Source organism: Tupaia chinensis, unplaced genomic scaffold, assembly GCF_000334495.1.
Source record: "Tupaia chinensis unplaced genomic scaffold, TupChi_1.0 Scaffold000226_1, whole genome shotgun sequence".
Taxonomy (NCBI): domain Eukaryota; kingdom Metazoa; phylum Chordata; class Mammalia; order Scandentia; family Tupaiidae; genus Tupaia; species Tupaia belangeri.
The window spans coordinates 5,047,317-5,063,738 of NW_006159701.1; the positions used below are offsets into that span (position 1 = coordinate 5,047,317).

The 16,422-nt window shown below is 39.6% G+C and overlaps 1 protein-coding gene across 10 annotated transcripts in view; it reads left to right on the forward strand.

Moving 5' to 3' along the window:
* The window catches only part of MTMR3 (myotubularin related protein 3), a 103,872-nt gene that overhangs the window by 48,538 nt on the left and 38,912 nt on the right, over positions 1-16,422 (forward strand). For 8 of the 10 annotated variants that reach the window (XM_006147911.3, XM_014587628.2, XM_027771607.1 and 5 more), the window contains exons 4-7: positions 1,545-1,634; positions 2,128-2,244; positions 9,871-9,953; positions 12,424-12,590. In XM_006147911.3, the coding sequence (XP_006147973.1) occupies positions 1,545-1,634; positions 2,128-2,244; positions 9,871-9,953; positions 12,424-12,590 (457 nt within the window). Of the gene's footprint in view, positions 1-1,544; positions 1,635-2,127; positions 2,245-9,870; positions 9,954-12,423; positions 12,591-16,422 lie in introns of those variants that run through there. The other 2 variants (XM_027771611.1, XM_027771612.1) reach the window with 1 other exon arrangement.

Genomic DNA, 16,422 nt, shown 5'->3' on the forward strand with positions numbered 1-16,422 from the left:
CCCCCCCCCCCCCGGGTGTGATTTCTCACTTTCTGTCTCTTTGGAGAGTGCATAAATATAGCAGAAATCTCTATAGCAGAAATCATACCAGTAAAGTAATTACCGCTTTATGATTATAGCTGCTTTTGGATAAAACCTTTTTTTTTTTTTTTTTTGAGAGGTTTTTGCTATAGGGCATGTGTGCTCACCAGACAGACAGAGACAGAGAGACAGAAAGCGAGAAATCACCCCCCAGGGGGGATAGTCACGCCGCAATCCCTTCTCCATTCTCCTCCCGGGATCTTGGGCACGCACACACACACACCCGGCATGAGTTTAAGCCACTGGGTCCGGGACGTGAACCGCAGTTGACTACGTGGGAGTCCAGCGACATAGCCATTATGCTAACTGCTGGTTCCCTTCGATAAAACCTTTTAATGGTTGCTTATAGGTAGGATTTTTTTTCTCTCACTTTGAGGAGGTGTACATAATCACTGGAATGAATTGTGATAAGCAGCATGTGCAGCAATGTCCAGTTACTAGGTAGTGGTTATAATTTTTAATGCTGTCAATTGAATGCTATTTGGCTTTTGTACTTTTAAAAATTGCTGTATAAACAGATTCATTATAATTTATTGTCAGGTGTTCTGATATACTGCATTTCTCCTGAGCTGTCTTACACCATACACATTTATAATAGAAAGATTACTTTTTTTTTTTTTTTTACAAATTATAGTCAGTTCAGTTCAAGTGCCATTTACATGAGACTTCATTGCTTCCTCTTTTGAATTTGACTTAACAGGAATAGTTCTATTTTCAATAGAAAGCAGAGTAAACTGGAAATGGAAATGGTGCCTCACACAAGTTTTTAATTTGGGAGATCCATTCTCTAGCTTTTTTTCCCTTAAAGTTTATTTCCTCCATGAGTAAGAAAAGGGTGAGGATGAGCACTCCCAACAGGATCTTAATGTCGTGATCCATTTCCAGGCTTAGCCAGACTCAGATTATAGATAGGCGTGTAATGGGAGTATTCAGGAGGGTCTCTGCATGTACCAATCAGGCACCACAGTGCACGTAATGGTACAGTGAACTCCCACTTAACTGTGTCATTAACTGTCAATTCAAGGGTAATCCTGTTCCCTTTATGCCTCTCTCACTACTTTTCTCCCCCTCTCAATTATTATTTTTTTTTTTTAATTCAGACACCATATTTTATTCTCAAATTATTCAGCATGCAATCTCTCAAAGAATTTAGGATTGTAACTTGGAAAAAAAAATCAATATAGTGTGGTTCATCTTAAAAGTAATGTACTAACAACCTATTATTGCCTAACAGAAATGTTCTAACCTCTGACAAATTTTGTATCAGTACTTTTCTCAGACTAGGGGTACCTAATGTATTGAATGGAACACTTTTGGGGATGAATATATCTTCCTTAAACTTTCTGCCTGTTCATGTTGATCATTGGACTCTTGTTGTCAGGCTAGTAGACATGGCAGGAAACTCAAATATGGATGATTCGAGGCTTTGCAATTGTTAAGGTTTTGGTTTTTTTTTTTTCTAGGATGAAGAGACTCGGCACAGCCTTGAGTGCATTCAGGCCAATCAGATCTTCCCTAGGAAGCAGTTGATCCGAGAGGATGAGAATCTTCAGGTTATTAATTGCATGCCATTTTGGATTGTGAAAATATGTGTTTAGTATCATAGTAACTATGAGGCAGAGCTAATGGCTTGAAGTAATATACTATATAATATATATTCTTTCCTAAGCCATGTACGTACAGAAGTGCAAGCTAGTGGGTTGCCAGGAAAGTCATGACACATTTTTGCATAGAAAGATATGTCTTTCCTGACGGCCTAATAGAATGCATCGCTCAATAAAGCAAGACATAGTTCCTGAAAATTCACTGTTTAAATTTACAGTTTGAGATTATCTTTGCTGTGTCATCTACTTAATACTTCAGAATTTGATTAACCAGGTATATTTGAATTAGGTGGGTATAAACTTATCCCTTTAGGTTCCTTACCCTTTTATGTGCTGTGTTTTTAACTTGGGTGACAGAGGATTTACCATTCATTCACTTGACCCATGTTTGAAGACTGCTTTACTGCTTCGGAACTTAAAGGGCTTCTTCTTCCCTTTGAAGGTTCCTTTCCTTGAACTTCATGGAGAGAGCACAGAATATGTGGGTCGAGCTGAGGATGCTGTCATTGCCCTTTCTAATTATAGACTTCACATCAAGTTCAAGGAGTCTCTTGTTAACGTAAGTGATTCTAACAATTCTTCCTCTAAGTTAGATGGAGAGTGAAAGTAGAAAAACTTGTTAATGTTCTCAAGGAGAGGGGCTTCATACAGGGTTGAGTGTGAAAGAACTGTGTGGTCTGCTTTTCTTGCTTCATTTAGCACTCAAGGGACACTAGGTTAGCAAGCAACTCTTATGCCTGATTTAATGATGTATGTCGTTGTTGGCCAAGGTGTCCTCTTGTTTGGCTAACACTGAACACTTTGCACTAGGTAATGCTGTGTCATTAAGCTTTATAAAGGTACGAAGGCTGCATAGACGTTTATTCCTCCATCTTTAATAGCTGCCAGCTGCTTCAGTTGAGGTAATTTCCCGGGTCTTTAATGTCAAATGATGAGATGTGCTTTGAGCTCACTGCAGACTTTGGTTGTGGGATAAAGGTACTCTAATGGCTCCTTAGTGGTGTAAGTAATAAGTATAGATGTTAAGTACATTGTTGATTTGCATAATGGGCTACTATATATTAGCGAAGAAAAAGAAAGGCCCTTAATTCTCAGGAGGGCATTTCCCCATTTTCAGTTTCAAGAGTCCTCTTAGTGGACCGGCTCCTTAGTGCACTACTGCTATTAACCGTCTTAAATGGAACCCGCAAAGGCCTGAAATGATAGGTCATGTGCTTCCACCAAATGATTGCCTCCTTCCTTTTTCACTTGGCGTTTCAACTTCCCGCACTTTAGTTCTAGCACAGAGAAGTGTGTTATGACCCCTTATAATAGGTCAGGACTATATCTCCATTCAGGTTGTGTGTTTGGGAGTTCATGTTGGGATTCTTTGAAATCTGCCACTTTCATTCATTTTAGTCAGCAGTCCAGATATTACCCAGCTCTTCCTTACATTTTTTGTCAAAGGACTCAGTGGCTGCCATTTTCTTTGTAATTGGCATTTATTATTTACTTATTATTATTTATTATTCATGGTAGTTAAGCATTTATGTCCAGTAGCCATTTTGGTCTTAGTTTTTTTTCTGACTTCTAGATTTGAACTATTAGTTAAAAATACACACCAGATTTATCCAGATTTATCCAGGAGAGAGGCAGTGCTGTTTTCCTAATACCATACGGCACTGTATTCAGAAAGGTCCAGTTGGGTTTGGGTGGTCGTCATGAGAGGGGGAAGAGTAGAAACTTATGAAATCCCAGGAAGCAGAAATTTGCAACCAGCTGCTGTGGAAGTAATGACAGTAATGATTAGTAGATCTGCCTAATTTAATTTTGTCTTCTTTCAGTGTTAAAATGACTGGAATCAATGAAATTGTAATCAAGTTGCATGTGGGAACAGTAGTTTCATATCATTGCATTTTCCCAGTCATCCCCTATTTAGCAGCTTACTGGTTTATGGCTAACTATGCCAGAGACTATTTTTAGATCAACTGGGGAATATCATCTGTTGGCAAGAAAGCACAGAACTGATCATGTCATTTACCAGCCTAAAGCCCTTCAGTGTGACTTTAGTATTTCTGTAAGGAAGATCTAATGATTTAATATGGTATGAGGCTGTTTGAGGCTGTTTGTGACCCATGGTCTCTGCCAGCTTTTTTGTCTGCCTTTCCCTCCTTTCCCTCTTCTGCCCTTTGTAAAACCAGTCTCCTTGGACTATCCAAACTTAACACCTCTGCATTCCCTCTTTTCTCTCCTGCCTAAAGAATTTATCTGTTAGAACTCGGTTATCGGGTGATAGCTATTTTTGTAAGCCTTTCTCAGTCCTTGTTTCCTCCTTGACGGTTAATTAAACTCTCCCAGCTTCTTGCATGTCTCGAACACTTGTTTTTTTTCTTTAACAGTTACCAGCTATGTTGTAATTTTTGTTTGTCTTTGTAGCTTCAGGACCTAACCTGTCTCTTGTTATGATATTCAGTAAATGTAAATGAATTGATGTTAATTTAAGTTTGAAATAGACATTAAACCATTTCCTCGGGACCAGCAGTTAGCATAATGGCTATGTCACTGGACTCCCATGTAGTCGACCGCGGTTTGAGTCCCAGACTTGGTGGCTTAAAACTCACGCTGGGCGTGTGTGCGTGCGTGCCCAAGATCCCAAGAGGAGAATGGAGGAGAAGGGATTGCAGCATGGCCATCCCCTCTGGGGGGTGATTTCTCGCTTTCTGTCTCTCTGTCTCTCTTTGTCTGGCAAGCGCATGCGCCCTATAGCAAAATAAAAAAAACCTCTAAAAACAAAAACAAAAACAAAAAAACACCCATTTCCTCCCCTTTTGGATTTAAAGCTCATTTTAAAACAATATATTTATGTGTAATAGGCCAGTGTCCTTGGTGCTTCTAATGGTAACTCTGACTAGAATATTTACTGGAATTGATGGTCCTCCATTGTGATTAAGATGTAATGCTTAAGGAAACTTGCCACTGAAAAATTTTGTCATCTAAAATGTTGTCAATGTTCTAATCCTCTAAGGTGTAGAGCCTGCGCGTAACTTAAAAAGCCTAAGGTAATGACTTTTCACAGAAAAATAATTGTACAAGCAAAATTTTGGCATTGCAGTGACTTTAAACCTTTCATATTGAGAAACCAGAACTTTTCCATACAGATAAATATCACTATAGTTAGTGCCAAGATTCCTGAAATCTGGGGTTGCTCCTATAAACTAGCTCCCCCTGCATCAAGGCCTGGAGACCAGAGTTTGTGGTGGTATTCTCTCCTTCCTTCCTTCAGCAGATAAGCATTTCATAAAATAAGAGAGATCCAGAAGCCATGTTTAAAGGTTACTATCTTTAATCAGACACATTTAATTCATCCAAGTCCAAGTGTTTCAGTGTAAGTTGAGGCATGCTTCAGTTTGCATCATTGTATATATTTAAATCAACATGGTTAGCACTTGTTGATTTACCATCACTTGATTTACCATTAAGTTTTAAATATACCTGATATCATACATTCTTTTTTTATATATCCATACATTCTCTCTTAATTTCACAGCACATTTGAGTAAATTGTGTGTAGATTTAGATAACGTAAACATCATTATTTTAATCCATACACATTGACTGACTATCAAATTTTCTGTTTCTAGGATAAAGAACCTCTGTAGTAGAGTTCATTTATAGTTTTTAATGAATGAATTGCTCCCAATCTGAAATTTTCCAAAACATATACAGGTGTATTTTTATGAAGCTTAATAGGTAAATTATAAATAAGAGTTCAAGTTGAATTCATGAAAGTTTAAAACAATTTTTGTTGTATAATTCAATAGACTGCTTCTCAATCTGCTGCTTCTGAAATTCCAGTAAGTAGCATGAAAATTCTAGGTGGTTGCTGCACCTGTGCTTGGAATGAACTGGTGTTGAGTGGCAGATGCTCACTTTGCAAATCAGTAGAACGTGTCCTCTCTGCATGAATGTCTTCCCCTTTACAGGACAAAGCTCTAGTAGTGCATACACTAATGAGAACAATTGGTGAGGTGAAGATAAAGCCCCACAGTTTATACATAAGTGAATGCATTTGTGACCTTTAAAAAATGTAGACCAAGCTTCAACCAGAAATAATTTGTAAAATCAACATTAGTATTTAGAGGCTGGTGCTTCAATACTGCTATGGAAAAAGGTGAAAGTGTAACAGCTGGAAACACATTTCCTTAGCATTTCTTCACATTTTCCCATTGTCTGCATGTAGAACTGTAACCATCTTCATTCTCCATGCACCAAAAGGAGAGGTTATTGTTAACACCAGTGCTCTTTGGCCTAGAGTGCATATTGTCAGTGAGGGCTTGTGAAACCAGTGCTGGAGATGTAGTTCATAAATGTCAAAGGTAAGCAGTAAAGGGTTTGAGTCTTTAACCTCTGACAGTCTTCTTCCATTTTTTTTTTTTCATTTTATTCATTGTCATTATTTTATTTTATTCTATTTTTTGAAGTTAGCCAGAAAGATGGAGAGGGAGAAGGAAAATGAGAAAGCAAGCTTCCAGGTCTGGGGCTTGAACCACTGTCAGCCATGTGGGAGTCTAGCTGCCCTAACCACCATGCCACCTGCTGGCCCCCTTCCTCTGGTTTTTAAATAAAAAGGCTTAGTGCCCAGATATTATACAGGTTATTACTTGCTTTATGTTCACTCTGTTAACTCCCATTTTTACTGCAGATGTGTATACAAGATTAGTACTTCTCATTCAGGCTATAAAAAGGGTGTTTGTTTTGAAAAAGGTAGAAATTATCTCACTTCTAAATTCTAGTGCTTAAAAATAATACACACGCATGTACACACACACACCCAGAATGAATTGAGGCGATAAATATAGTAGAGTGTAATGACATCAGATCCCTCTAGAATACGACAGTCCTATGGGTCTTTAATACCTGTGCATGTCCCTTAAGTTTTTTAATTGCTGCTCTTCTGCTTTTTTTGGATTGATGTGCTTATGGGTTTTGGTGCCTATGATATAACTTCTGGGCTTTTGAGGAATTAACAGCACTGAGTGTGTTTAATACATTGTTTGAGCATGAATTTCATGGACTTTATAACAGGAAAAAGCACTGTAAAAGAAGAAGGAATTATCTGTCAGGTAGAAGATGGAGGAGAAAGGAGCAAAAAAAAAAAACCATTGCTACAAGACATGGAATTAGTGGGCTAGGGAGGATTTGAAATGATTTTAGATTCCTTGCTATTCTTCTATGGATGGAATGGGATTGCCTCTAAGGAATATTGGTTTAACTTTTATTTTCCTCTTGAAGATTTCTCGTGGAGAGACCACTTATTTGTTTAATTTTTAAAACTTAAACAAAAACCCTAGAGCAGAGTGCATACAAAAGAGGGGCAGTCTTAGAGGAAGAAAGAAAGGCACACCCTGTGTGGTGGGAGGAGCACCAACCAGAGGATAGACTGGATCCTAGTCCTGATTTCGATGCTAGCTTACACTGTAGTGGTTTAACCTCCCTGGGCTATAGAGTGGATTGGGTCTTAACTGTGTAATTCTTTGCTTATTAGATTGACTATCGGGTATGTTTAGTTATAGAAATGGTGAGGAATTCTTTTGATATGTGAGGAAAGTTGAGAAACCTAAAGCAGTGAAACAGGCCTTGAAAAAGTAGAGAAACAGTGTGTTTTGGTTGGATATATATATGGAGAAAACAAAGGCCGGGATTTTGTCCTTTTAGGAAAGGAGACAGTATAGGGAGTGCTGAAGGAGAGCACTTGAGTAGAAAAGAGAAGCAAAAAGGGAGCTAATTAATACAAAATTAGGTGTTTCTCTTTTATATGTCCCTATTCTTCCTGCATTTTAAATTTCCCTGCATGTGACAGTTTGCATGCGTATTAAAATCTACTCTAAACAGTACTCTATGTCTATGATGTGAGTACATGCAGTTGTTTTTGGTGACTTGCCAGAATCTGCAATCTGATTTGAATGCATAAAACCATTATTATTATTATTAAATTTGCAAAATACATGAAAATTTGTAAATTGAATGTCTTTTAGGTAGCAGACATTTTGCCTTCTCTGAGACATTTCATTCTTACTCTGGAAGTTTGGGGCACAGGCCTTGGGCTCTGACTCAGTAGTAGGGATATAAAATTTACCTGTCCTTTGTAGCAAAGGAGCACGGGCTGATCTATTCCCCCAGCAGTTGCTAGTAGCATCCGCTGCTTTTCGCATTTTCTAGCTATATGGAAAGGCAAGTGAAGGAGGCCTCTGATCCAAGGGACTGGTGGGAAAGCAGCCTCTCTGCGTGGATTTGGAAAGCTCACTCTTCTTTTACCCCAGGTCCTGTGCCTGCCGCTTCCTGAGTTGTGACCATCTGAGATTTGGAAGGCAGAGGCTGGTGGCATAAAGTAAAGCTGGAGGCTCACCCAGGGAAGCCAGGAATCAGGCAGAATTTTAGAAAATTAATACCAGAACTCAGGCCTCTTAATTGCCAGTCTAGCTGCCACTTTTTTTTTTCTTTTTAAGAAGGTAAGGTGGTTAGCAGGAGTACACTGTGAAAAAAAGAAAAAGGCCATATGAGAATCTCTTACAGGGCACCCAGAGTACTGGCTATGAACACATCAGTGTCATCTTCTAATCTCTCAATATCTTCATTCCTCCTTTATGATTTATCACCACTGATAACACTGTTTCTTTTTCCTTCTTAGATGTCCAAGTCTTGAAAGAATTTATAGCCACATCATCTGCAGTTTTTCACAGCACCTTGGGGTTAAGGACTTGAGCAAAAACAGAGGGCTAAAAAGCTCCTTTTTTTCTCAGAACACAGGCAAGATTTCTCAGTCTTTCTCTTAGTACCAGTCCTATTAAAATTGTTAGGAAATTTTAATAGATTATAGACTTAGACGCAAGAAGTCTTTAGTGTTGAGGTTGAAACTCTCAGCCATTCATTGGAGTAATATTTTGCTTTCTTCTCTTTAATCCCTGCCCCAGTTTCTGTTTCTTTGTCCCAGACTTCCAGCACTGGGCTGCTTTTTTGATCCCCGCATCCTCGTTCTGAGAGTTCTCTGCAGACTCTGGCAGCTGCCTGATGGGCAGGGTTTGCAGGGAGCCTGTTCTGAAACTGGCTCAGCTCACAGAAGGGCCACCCTGAGCAGGCAGCACTCTTATTTCTTCTTATGCTAAACATGAATTGCTGGAATACACCTTGTAATTAACCAGAGCCACATATGGACTGGGCTTGATATGTGTAAGAGACAGGTGGTCCATCCCCTTTTCTGAGGAATGAGTATCACTATTATTTTACCAGGTTGTCTTTTGAAGTTTTGGAAATTGCTTTTTGAAGCCAAGGGTTGTGTCAAGATGATTGGAAGGACGGGGGGAGGATCCTCCTGTCACCTTAAAGATTCGTCCCCTCATTCAGATGCTTTCCTTCCTTTCTCCCTCCTTGGATCCCTGTCTGCTGTTGTACAAATCCGTGTTCACTAGAGTCTGCTGACCAGATTGCCGGGGAGGGAGCTGTTCCAGCTTGCTCAGACCTCAACTCCTTGGCAAATAGGGCTTCTTAACTGTTCTTTGGAAACAAGTCAGACCTAGCTAGTTTTACCATCTTTGGCTACTGTGGCCTTCGCCCTCCTACTCGATATCCGTGGCGCTACTGTACTGAGCAGGGAGCCTGACCAACTGCTCTTGTTCTGTGCTCTTTTCTGTGCAGTGGGCAGGCAGTGTAGACCTCCAGCCTTTTTTAGGAACCTCTGTGGACACTAAACTGTAAGCCCACTTCGTCATTTGGCAAACAACAAATATCATTTCACTTGTACTCTGATCTGTGGTTCTTTTCTGTAATCAGGACAGAATTACAGTGATGGTTCTCTTCAGCTTCTGTGTCATTACGAGTCTTAGCCAGCTATAGCATCTAAAATAGTACTTTGGGAGATGAGCTTGTGAGAGAGACATGGAATTCTTCCAGAGGTGGTACTGCCTCATTGTTAGTTGTCATCATGGTATGACTTGACTTGAGGCCATTAATTTAGAGATGGAGAAAAGGAAGCCCCAATTCACTGTGTAGTAAATAGTAAATTACTTGAGCACTATCGATCCAGATAAATTTACAGTTCTATTTGTTTCTTTCCCTTATAGATCTTTCTAATCAGTCTCATTGGACACATTGAAGAACTGCAGGGTCAATGCCTTTTTTACTAAGGGGACTTCATCTTTTTTAATTACAGGTTCCATTACAGCTTATAGAAAGTGTTGAATGCCGAGATATATTTCAACTTCATTTGACTTGCAAGGACTGCAAAGTTATCAGGTATGTGATATGTTTGTGCTGCTGTTCAGTATAGGAAATAATTTCAAAAGAATGGATCCATTGTTTGGTATCTTACCAAAACACATTTTTAAAGTTTGTTTATTCGTTCCATAATGAGAGACAGAAAGGAAGAGACAGAGATACAGCACTGTGCACAGGGTCTTGACGCCACCGTTGACTGCCCCCCTCAGTCAGTCTAGATCATGAGTCCGTGCGTGCCCAGCGTACTCCGGCAGACTTCTAGACTTGAACTGGAAACCTTCCCATGTGGGTCTCCCTCAGAGTATTGTGTCCCACTGCCCAACCTCTAGCAAAACCATTTGAGGGTCATCCTCATTAGGAATATTTTCTGAGTAGTTAGTACCTATATTAAAAGGCAGTTTTTATTTTTGATTTGGAAATTTCAAGCTTACTTTAAAAAGTACAAAAATAGAAATAGTACCAAGAACCACAGTAAACTCTTTATCCAGATTCACCTGTTAACATTTTACCCGCATTTACTTCATCATTTGCAGAGGCCTGTGTGTATGAGAGAGATTTTCTGTTTCTGAACAATTTGAGAGTTACGTAATCGTGGCTCTTAATCCCAAAATACTTTGGTATGCTTTCCTAAGAATATGGATATTTTCTTACATAACCACAGCATTACTATAGTTTCACAATTTTACATAGATAATACTTTGATCCATCTGTTGTGCTATCCACATTCCGGTTTTGTCCGTCGACCTAATGACCTCTTTTACAGCGTTCTCTTTCCACCCCACCTCACTCAGCACTGGATCCAGTCTGGGTCAGATATTACAGTCAACTGCCATGACTCTTAACTTTCTTTAATCTTCAACATTTTCCACAGTCTTTGTTTTTTATGACACTCATATTTTGAAGACTACAATCTTCTGTTTTAGTGGAATGTTGTTCGTTTTGTGTTTTTCCAGTGTTTCCCAAAGATTGAGTAAAGGTTATATATGATACATTCATAGTTGGAATACTGTATATAAGATGTCGTGTCCAGGCCAGCGAGTGGTGTGGTGTTAAGGCAGCTGGATCCCACATAGTTGACCTCACAGTTTGAGTCCTGGACCCTGTGGCTTGAGAAATACACTGGGGGTGTGCATGTGCGTGCCCAAAATCCAGAAAGGAGGGAAAATGGAGGAGTAGGGAATTAAAAGGATTACATAGCCATTACAGGGGCGGGGTGGGGGAGCGTATGCTTTTTCACTTTCCCTCACTGTCTCTCTCTGTTTCTCTCTCTGTGTGTCTCTCTGGCAAACACATGTGCCTGCTGACAAATTCAAAAGGGGGGGATGTCTTTTTCAGGAAATTGTTACATCTGGGAGTAATATCCACTTGATCCTCATTGATGATACTAATTTTGATTATTCCAGTCAAGGTGTTACCTGATTTTCTGTATTTTCTCACTTGCACCTGATAAACAGTCTGTTGGAGGCTCTTTGATATTTTTTTATCAGAATTTCCTTTTTACCAAAATTTCTTCATAAATTTAGCATCCGTTGATGACTTTGATCTGATCTGTTCTTAACTATGATGGCTACAAACTTATGCCTAAAATGAGTTTTTAAATTTAGTGTATTTAGACATTTTTAATTCATCAAGTTTTTACTTTATTCCTTTGATCTGCTCTGGGGTATTAGTAAACAATAATATTGGCATGTTGATGAGCCACGTTGATTGTTTTAAGGTAAATTATTTGCTTAAATATTTGGTAAATATATGCTTCTCAGCTGGTGGGATTTGACTTACTACTTTTGATAAATATTGTCTACAATTCAGTTTAAAAAGCTTGCTTATTAATGACCACATTCAAAAAGGCAAAGTAGGTAAACAGATCCTCAACAGATAAGTTTGCACTAATTATTTTTAAATCTTGGTTGTATATACAGAAAATGGCATTTGATAATAAATAGAGGATTGTTTTGTTTTCTATGTGGTCACATCTGAAAGTTTCAGTGTAATCTATCTTACTTTATATCTGATTTGTCCTAATTGCTAAATAGACACATTTTGAGATTACTGTTTAACTAGATAAAAGTAGTTTCATTTTATTTTTTGGCTTGGCCTAATATGTCCTAAGGAAAAGGATTTTACTAAACCTGTTTCTCAGTAGGGACAATCATAAAACTGCTGGTAGAAGTAGAATGAAACCCCATTCATGAAAAATAATGACTGCCTTTTACTCTAGTAATTGTTATTAATTAATCTCATTAATCTGACAAAAAAAGGTTTTATGCATATCCAGTTTTCTTCTTTTTGACATTTTGCACCACTGGCCAAAATCTGTTGGATTCATTTTGGTTATAAATGCTGTGAACATATGAGTGACTGCTTCTGATGCTTTCTCAATTGCAGTTGCCTCTTTAGTGTGAATAGGCATTCTTGACATGCTGGGTTTTCTTGGATTTCATTGTCAGCTGCCTTCTGCGTACATTCATATTTGTTTGGCTTTATGAAGGTGTCAGTTCTCAACATTTGAACAGTGTCAGGAGTGGCTGAAGAGACTGAATAATGCAATCCGACCACCTGCTAAAATAGAAGATCTCTTCTCGTTTGCATACCATGCTTGGTGCATGGAGGTCTATGCCAGTGAAAAAGAACAACATGGAGACCTGTGCAGACCAGGTAGGCCTTTCCAAAATGTGCAGGTGGCCAGGGGATTTATCAAACTATGCTGGAGCTAACTTTGACATGAAATGGGACACCTAATCGTTAATGTATTTAATCAGTGATTTTTTTTTTTTCAAATCAGTGAATATTTAACGGTGCACCCACCATGTGCCCATCATTCTTCTCAGATTATAGAACATATTTTCCTGCCTCCCAGGGGAAGAGAAAAACATCAGATTTCTCATCCCAGTCTACTGGGCCTAAAAACGACCATGGGTATTATGGAAGCTTAATGGAAGGGAACTTTGAGCTTTGTGTACGTGTTTGAGAAGACTACATGTTAGAAGTGGCTTTTGAGGGGCTGGCGGGTGGTGAGGTGGTTAAGAGTGCTGGACTCCCACATAGCTGACTGCAGTCGAGTCCCAGACCTGGTGGCTTGCTTTTTTCATTGTCTCTCTCTTTCTCATTCTGTCCCTCTCTGGTCAAATTTTAAAAATAAATAAATAAAGTAATTTTAAAAAAAAGTAGCTTTTGAGCAGGCTTTGAAGGTTGAATAGGAGTTTGTTGATTAGAGAAGTGAGAGAAGAACATTAGAGCAGGTAGTATGAATGAAGACACAGAAGTATACAGATGGGCTACAGAATAGTAGAATACAAAGTGGCCTTTTGCTATCATAAACTTTTCAAGTCATAGATTACCTATTGCCATACCTTTCATCCCGTAGGTGAAGAAACAGTGAGAGGCCCAGGTGCCTTCCCCAAGGACAAATAGAGATGCTGAGCGGAGGCTGGAATCCAGGCTTCCTGTTTCCTTATGTAGTCTTTGTCCCGTTCACTGTCTTTCTCCCTCAGAAATGGCTGTGGGCACATTTGTGTTAGTGTCCTGCATGTAGTTTTCTATAAACTGTGCTGCCACCAAAAGAACTTTGCTGGTCTAACAGTGACTCGTTAATGTCTGAGGCTCAGAAGCAAAGGCTTGACTTGCTATGCAGTGTCAAATTGTGAGCCTCCAAGTAAAGTTTACTTCTGGAATTTTTTTTTTCCCCTTTAAATTTGAAATTTAAATACTGAATCTTCAAACTTATAGATCTTCCTGGGTCATTTTAGTATATGTGCTGCTGAAGTGAGCATGGGTCCTTTGAAAGTTTCAAAGTTCATCTGTTGAGTTATGCTTGTATCACTTCATTCCCTGGCCCATCACTGATAAAAGCTTTTGGTTTGGATTTGTATTCTGTTCAATTAAAATTTGTGTAACAAGCATAAGCATTATCTTACTTTTAAGGGTTCTTTGAATACACACTTCTGTTTGTTCCTCATGACTTCATCAGACAGGCAAGGTAGCCTGGTATCTCTGTTTTGGGAGCTAAAGAAATGGAGGCTTAAAGGTAAAGCTTGTTGACCAAGCCCTACTACGAGTCAGTGACTGAGCTAGAATTAAAAGCAATTCTCAGTGAGAGCTGGGGTGTGGTGAATACAGAGCTTGAAAAACACTGGCAGCTGTCCAGTAGAGGCTCAGGGAAAGCCTCAGAACCCAAACTTCTCACAAACTGCCTAGGCCATTGGAACCCAAAGTCCACAAAACCACATGAACCTTGAAAGCTTATGACGATGTACTTAAACTACCTCTTATATTACTCTCAACTATTGTATTTCTTTTTTTCTGTTTCCATCTTTATTGAAGTGTGGTCACATTTTAAATTTTTGTTTTTAAAGTTGGTTTCTTTATACCGTGAGAGAGAGAGAGAACCTCCAACAGTGTTCTCATGCTGCAGTCCAGCTCAGGTTTTAGCTAGCCAGGATCATAGGCACGCCTGCCCTTTGAGCTCCGGGAAGTCCCTGGACAAGATACAAACCTAGGACCTTTTCCATTTGGGTTCAGTGCATTATTGCTGCACCACTGCCTTGTCCCTACATTTGTTTTGTTTGTTACGACTCTTTTCAAGTTGTGGGGTTTGTTTAATGGTAAAGTTGAGAGCCAGCCGATGGCTTGGTGGTTAAGGTGGCTGGATTCCATATGGCCAGCTGAGCTGTTTGCATCCCAGACCTGGCAGCTCAAAAAACACAGTGAGCATGTATGTGTTTGTGCATGCCCAGGATCTTGAAAGGAGAATGGAGAAGGGATTGCAGCGTGACCATTTCCCCTGGGGGTGATTTCTTGTTCCTCTCGCCCATCTCTCTGGCAAGTGCACATTTATTTTATATATATATATATATAAAATTAATATAAATAAATAAAGGTAATGTTGAAATATTACAAGTACCCAAATTTTACATGTTCCTTTGCTGAGTTTTTCTTTTGCTATAGGGTACATATGCTCATTGGGGAGAGTGAGAGAAAGTGAGAAAGCTCCCCCCATGGGGGATGACCACACTACAGTACCTTTTTCTCTATTCTTCTCTTGGGATTTTGAGCATGCACACAGATGTGTGCCTCATGGGTTTTTCAAGCCAATAGGTTCAGACTTGAACCACACAGTCCACCATGTGGGATCCAGTTGCCTTAACCACCATGCCACCTGGGTGGCCCTGATTTTTTATTTGTCTTTCCTTTTTTTGAGTTTTTCCTCTAAGTTTATTTCTTCTAAGGTAAGGTGGTGGGGACAAGCAACTTCGACAGGGTCTTGCAGTCCTCCTTCCAGCTTTTCCAGCCAGCCAGGATTATGGGCATGTTTGCACCTGGCATGTACAGGCTGGCTAGGAACTGAACCTTGATTTCCTGTGTGATTTCGAGCATTCCGGATTGCACTTACCACTGGAGCCAGGCTGACTTTTGCTGAGCTTTCAGTGTTACAGCTTATTTATTAAACTTGGTCTCTGTCATCTCCTGTGATAATGAAATTGAGTGAATTTTGCTGCCTTATACCACACAAAAACTTTGATTAGTTTAAGGCCCCCAACTCTAAGATACATTCTTTAATTTGGAGTTACCAGCATTTAGTCAACAAGGTTTGCTTTCTCTTGTCCTGTTTTCTTATTAGCCACAGACTAAAAGGTCCTCATCTTTTTAAGAGGACTTCTTTATTCCCTTAATTCGAGTTGTTTGTTTTGGATTTGGGTCAGCTCTTAAGATATTTCTAAGGTGGGCCAAGTCAGAACCTCACTCTTGTCTTTTAATAATGGGTGGCCTAATCCTGAAGAGGGATTACTTTGGCCCTATTAACATTTTAGATAATGATTTGTCCCCTAAAGGTTAATGTTTCAGAATTTGGTCCCAATGGGCAGTGGCTGGATCATGGAGGCATGGGTCTTACAAGATTATTAATGCTGTGTCATGGGAGAGCTGAGTTCTAGCTCTTGTGAGAAAGGATTGGCTCTCAAGAGAGGGGGTTGTTAAAAAAAAAAAAAAAAAAAAAAGAGCTGCACTGTCAGGTGGGTGACAGTTAAGGCGACAGCATCCCACATGGCAAATGACCACAGTTTGAGTCCTGGATTTTTTTTTTTTTTTTTAAGAGAGGGAGCTTCCTGTAGTTTTCTCTTTCTCTGCACCCACCAATTTTCTTCTCTGCTTCTGTTGTGTATGCTGTAACACAGGCCAATCTAGTGCCTTGAACTTTCCAGCCACCTGAATCAAGAGTTAAATAAACCTCTATATATATATTTTTTTTTTTTGAAAGGTTTTTGCTATAGGGCGCATGCACTCGCCAGACGGACAGAGACAGACAGACAGATAGAAAGCGAGAAATTGCCCCCCATGGGGGATGGCCATGCTGCAATCCCTTCCCCTCCATTCTCCTCTCAGGATCTTGAGCACACACGCACGCACGCACATACACCCGGCATGAGTTTAAACCACCGGGTCCGGGACTCGAGCCGCGGTCGACTACGTGGGAGTCCAGCGACATAGCCCT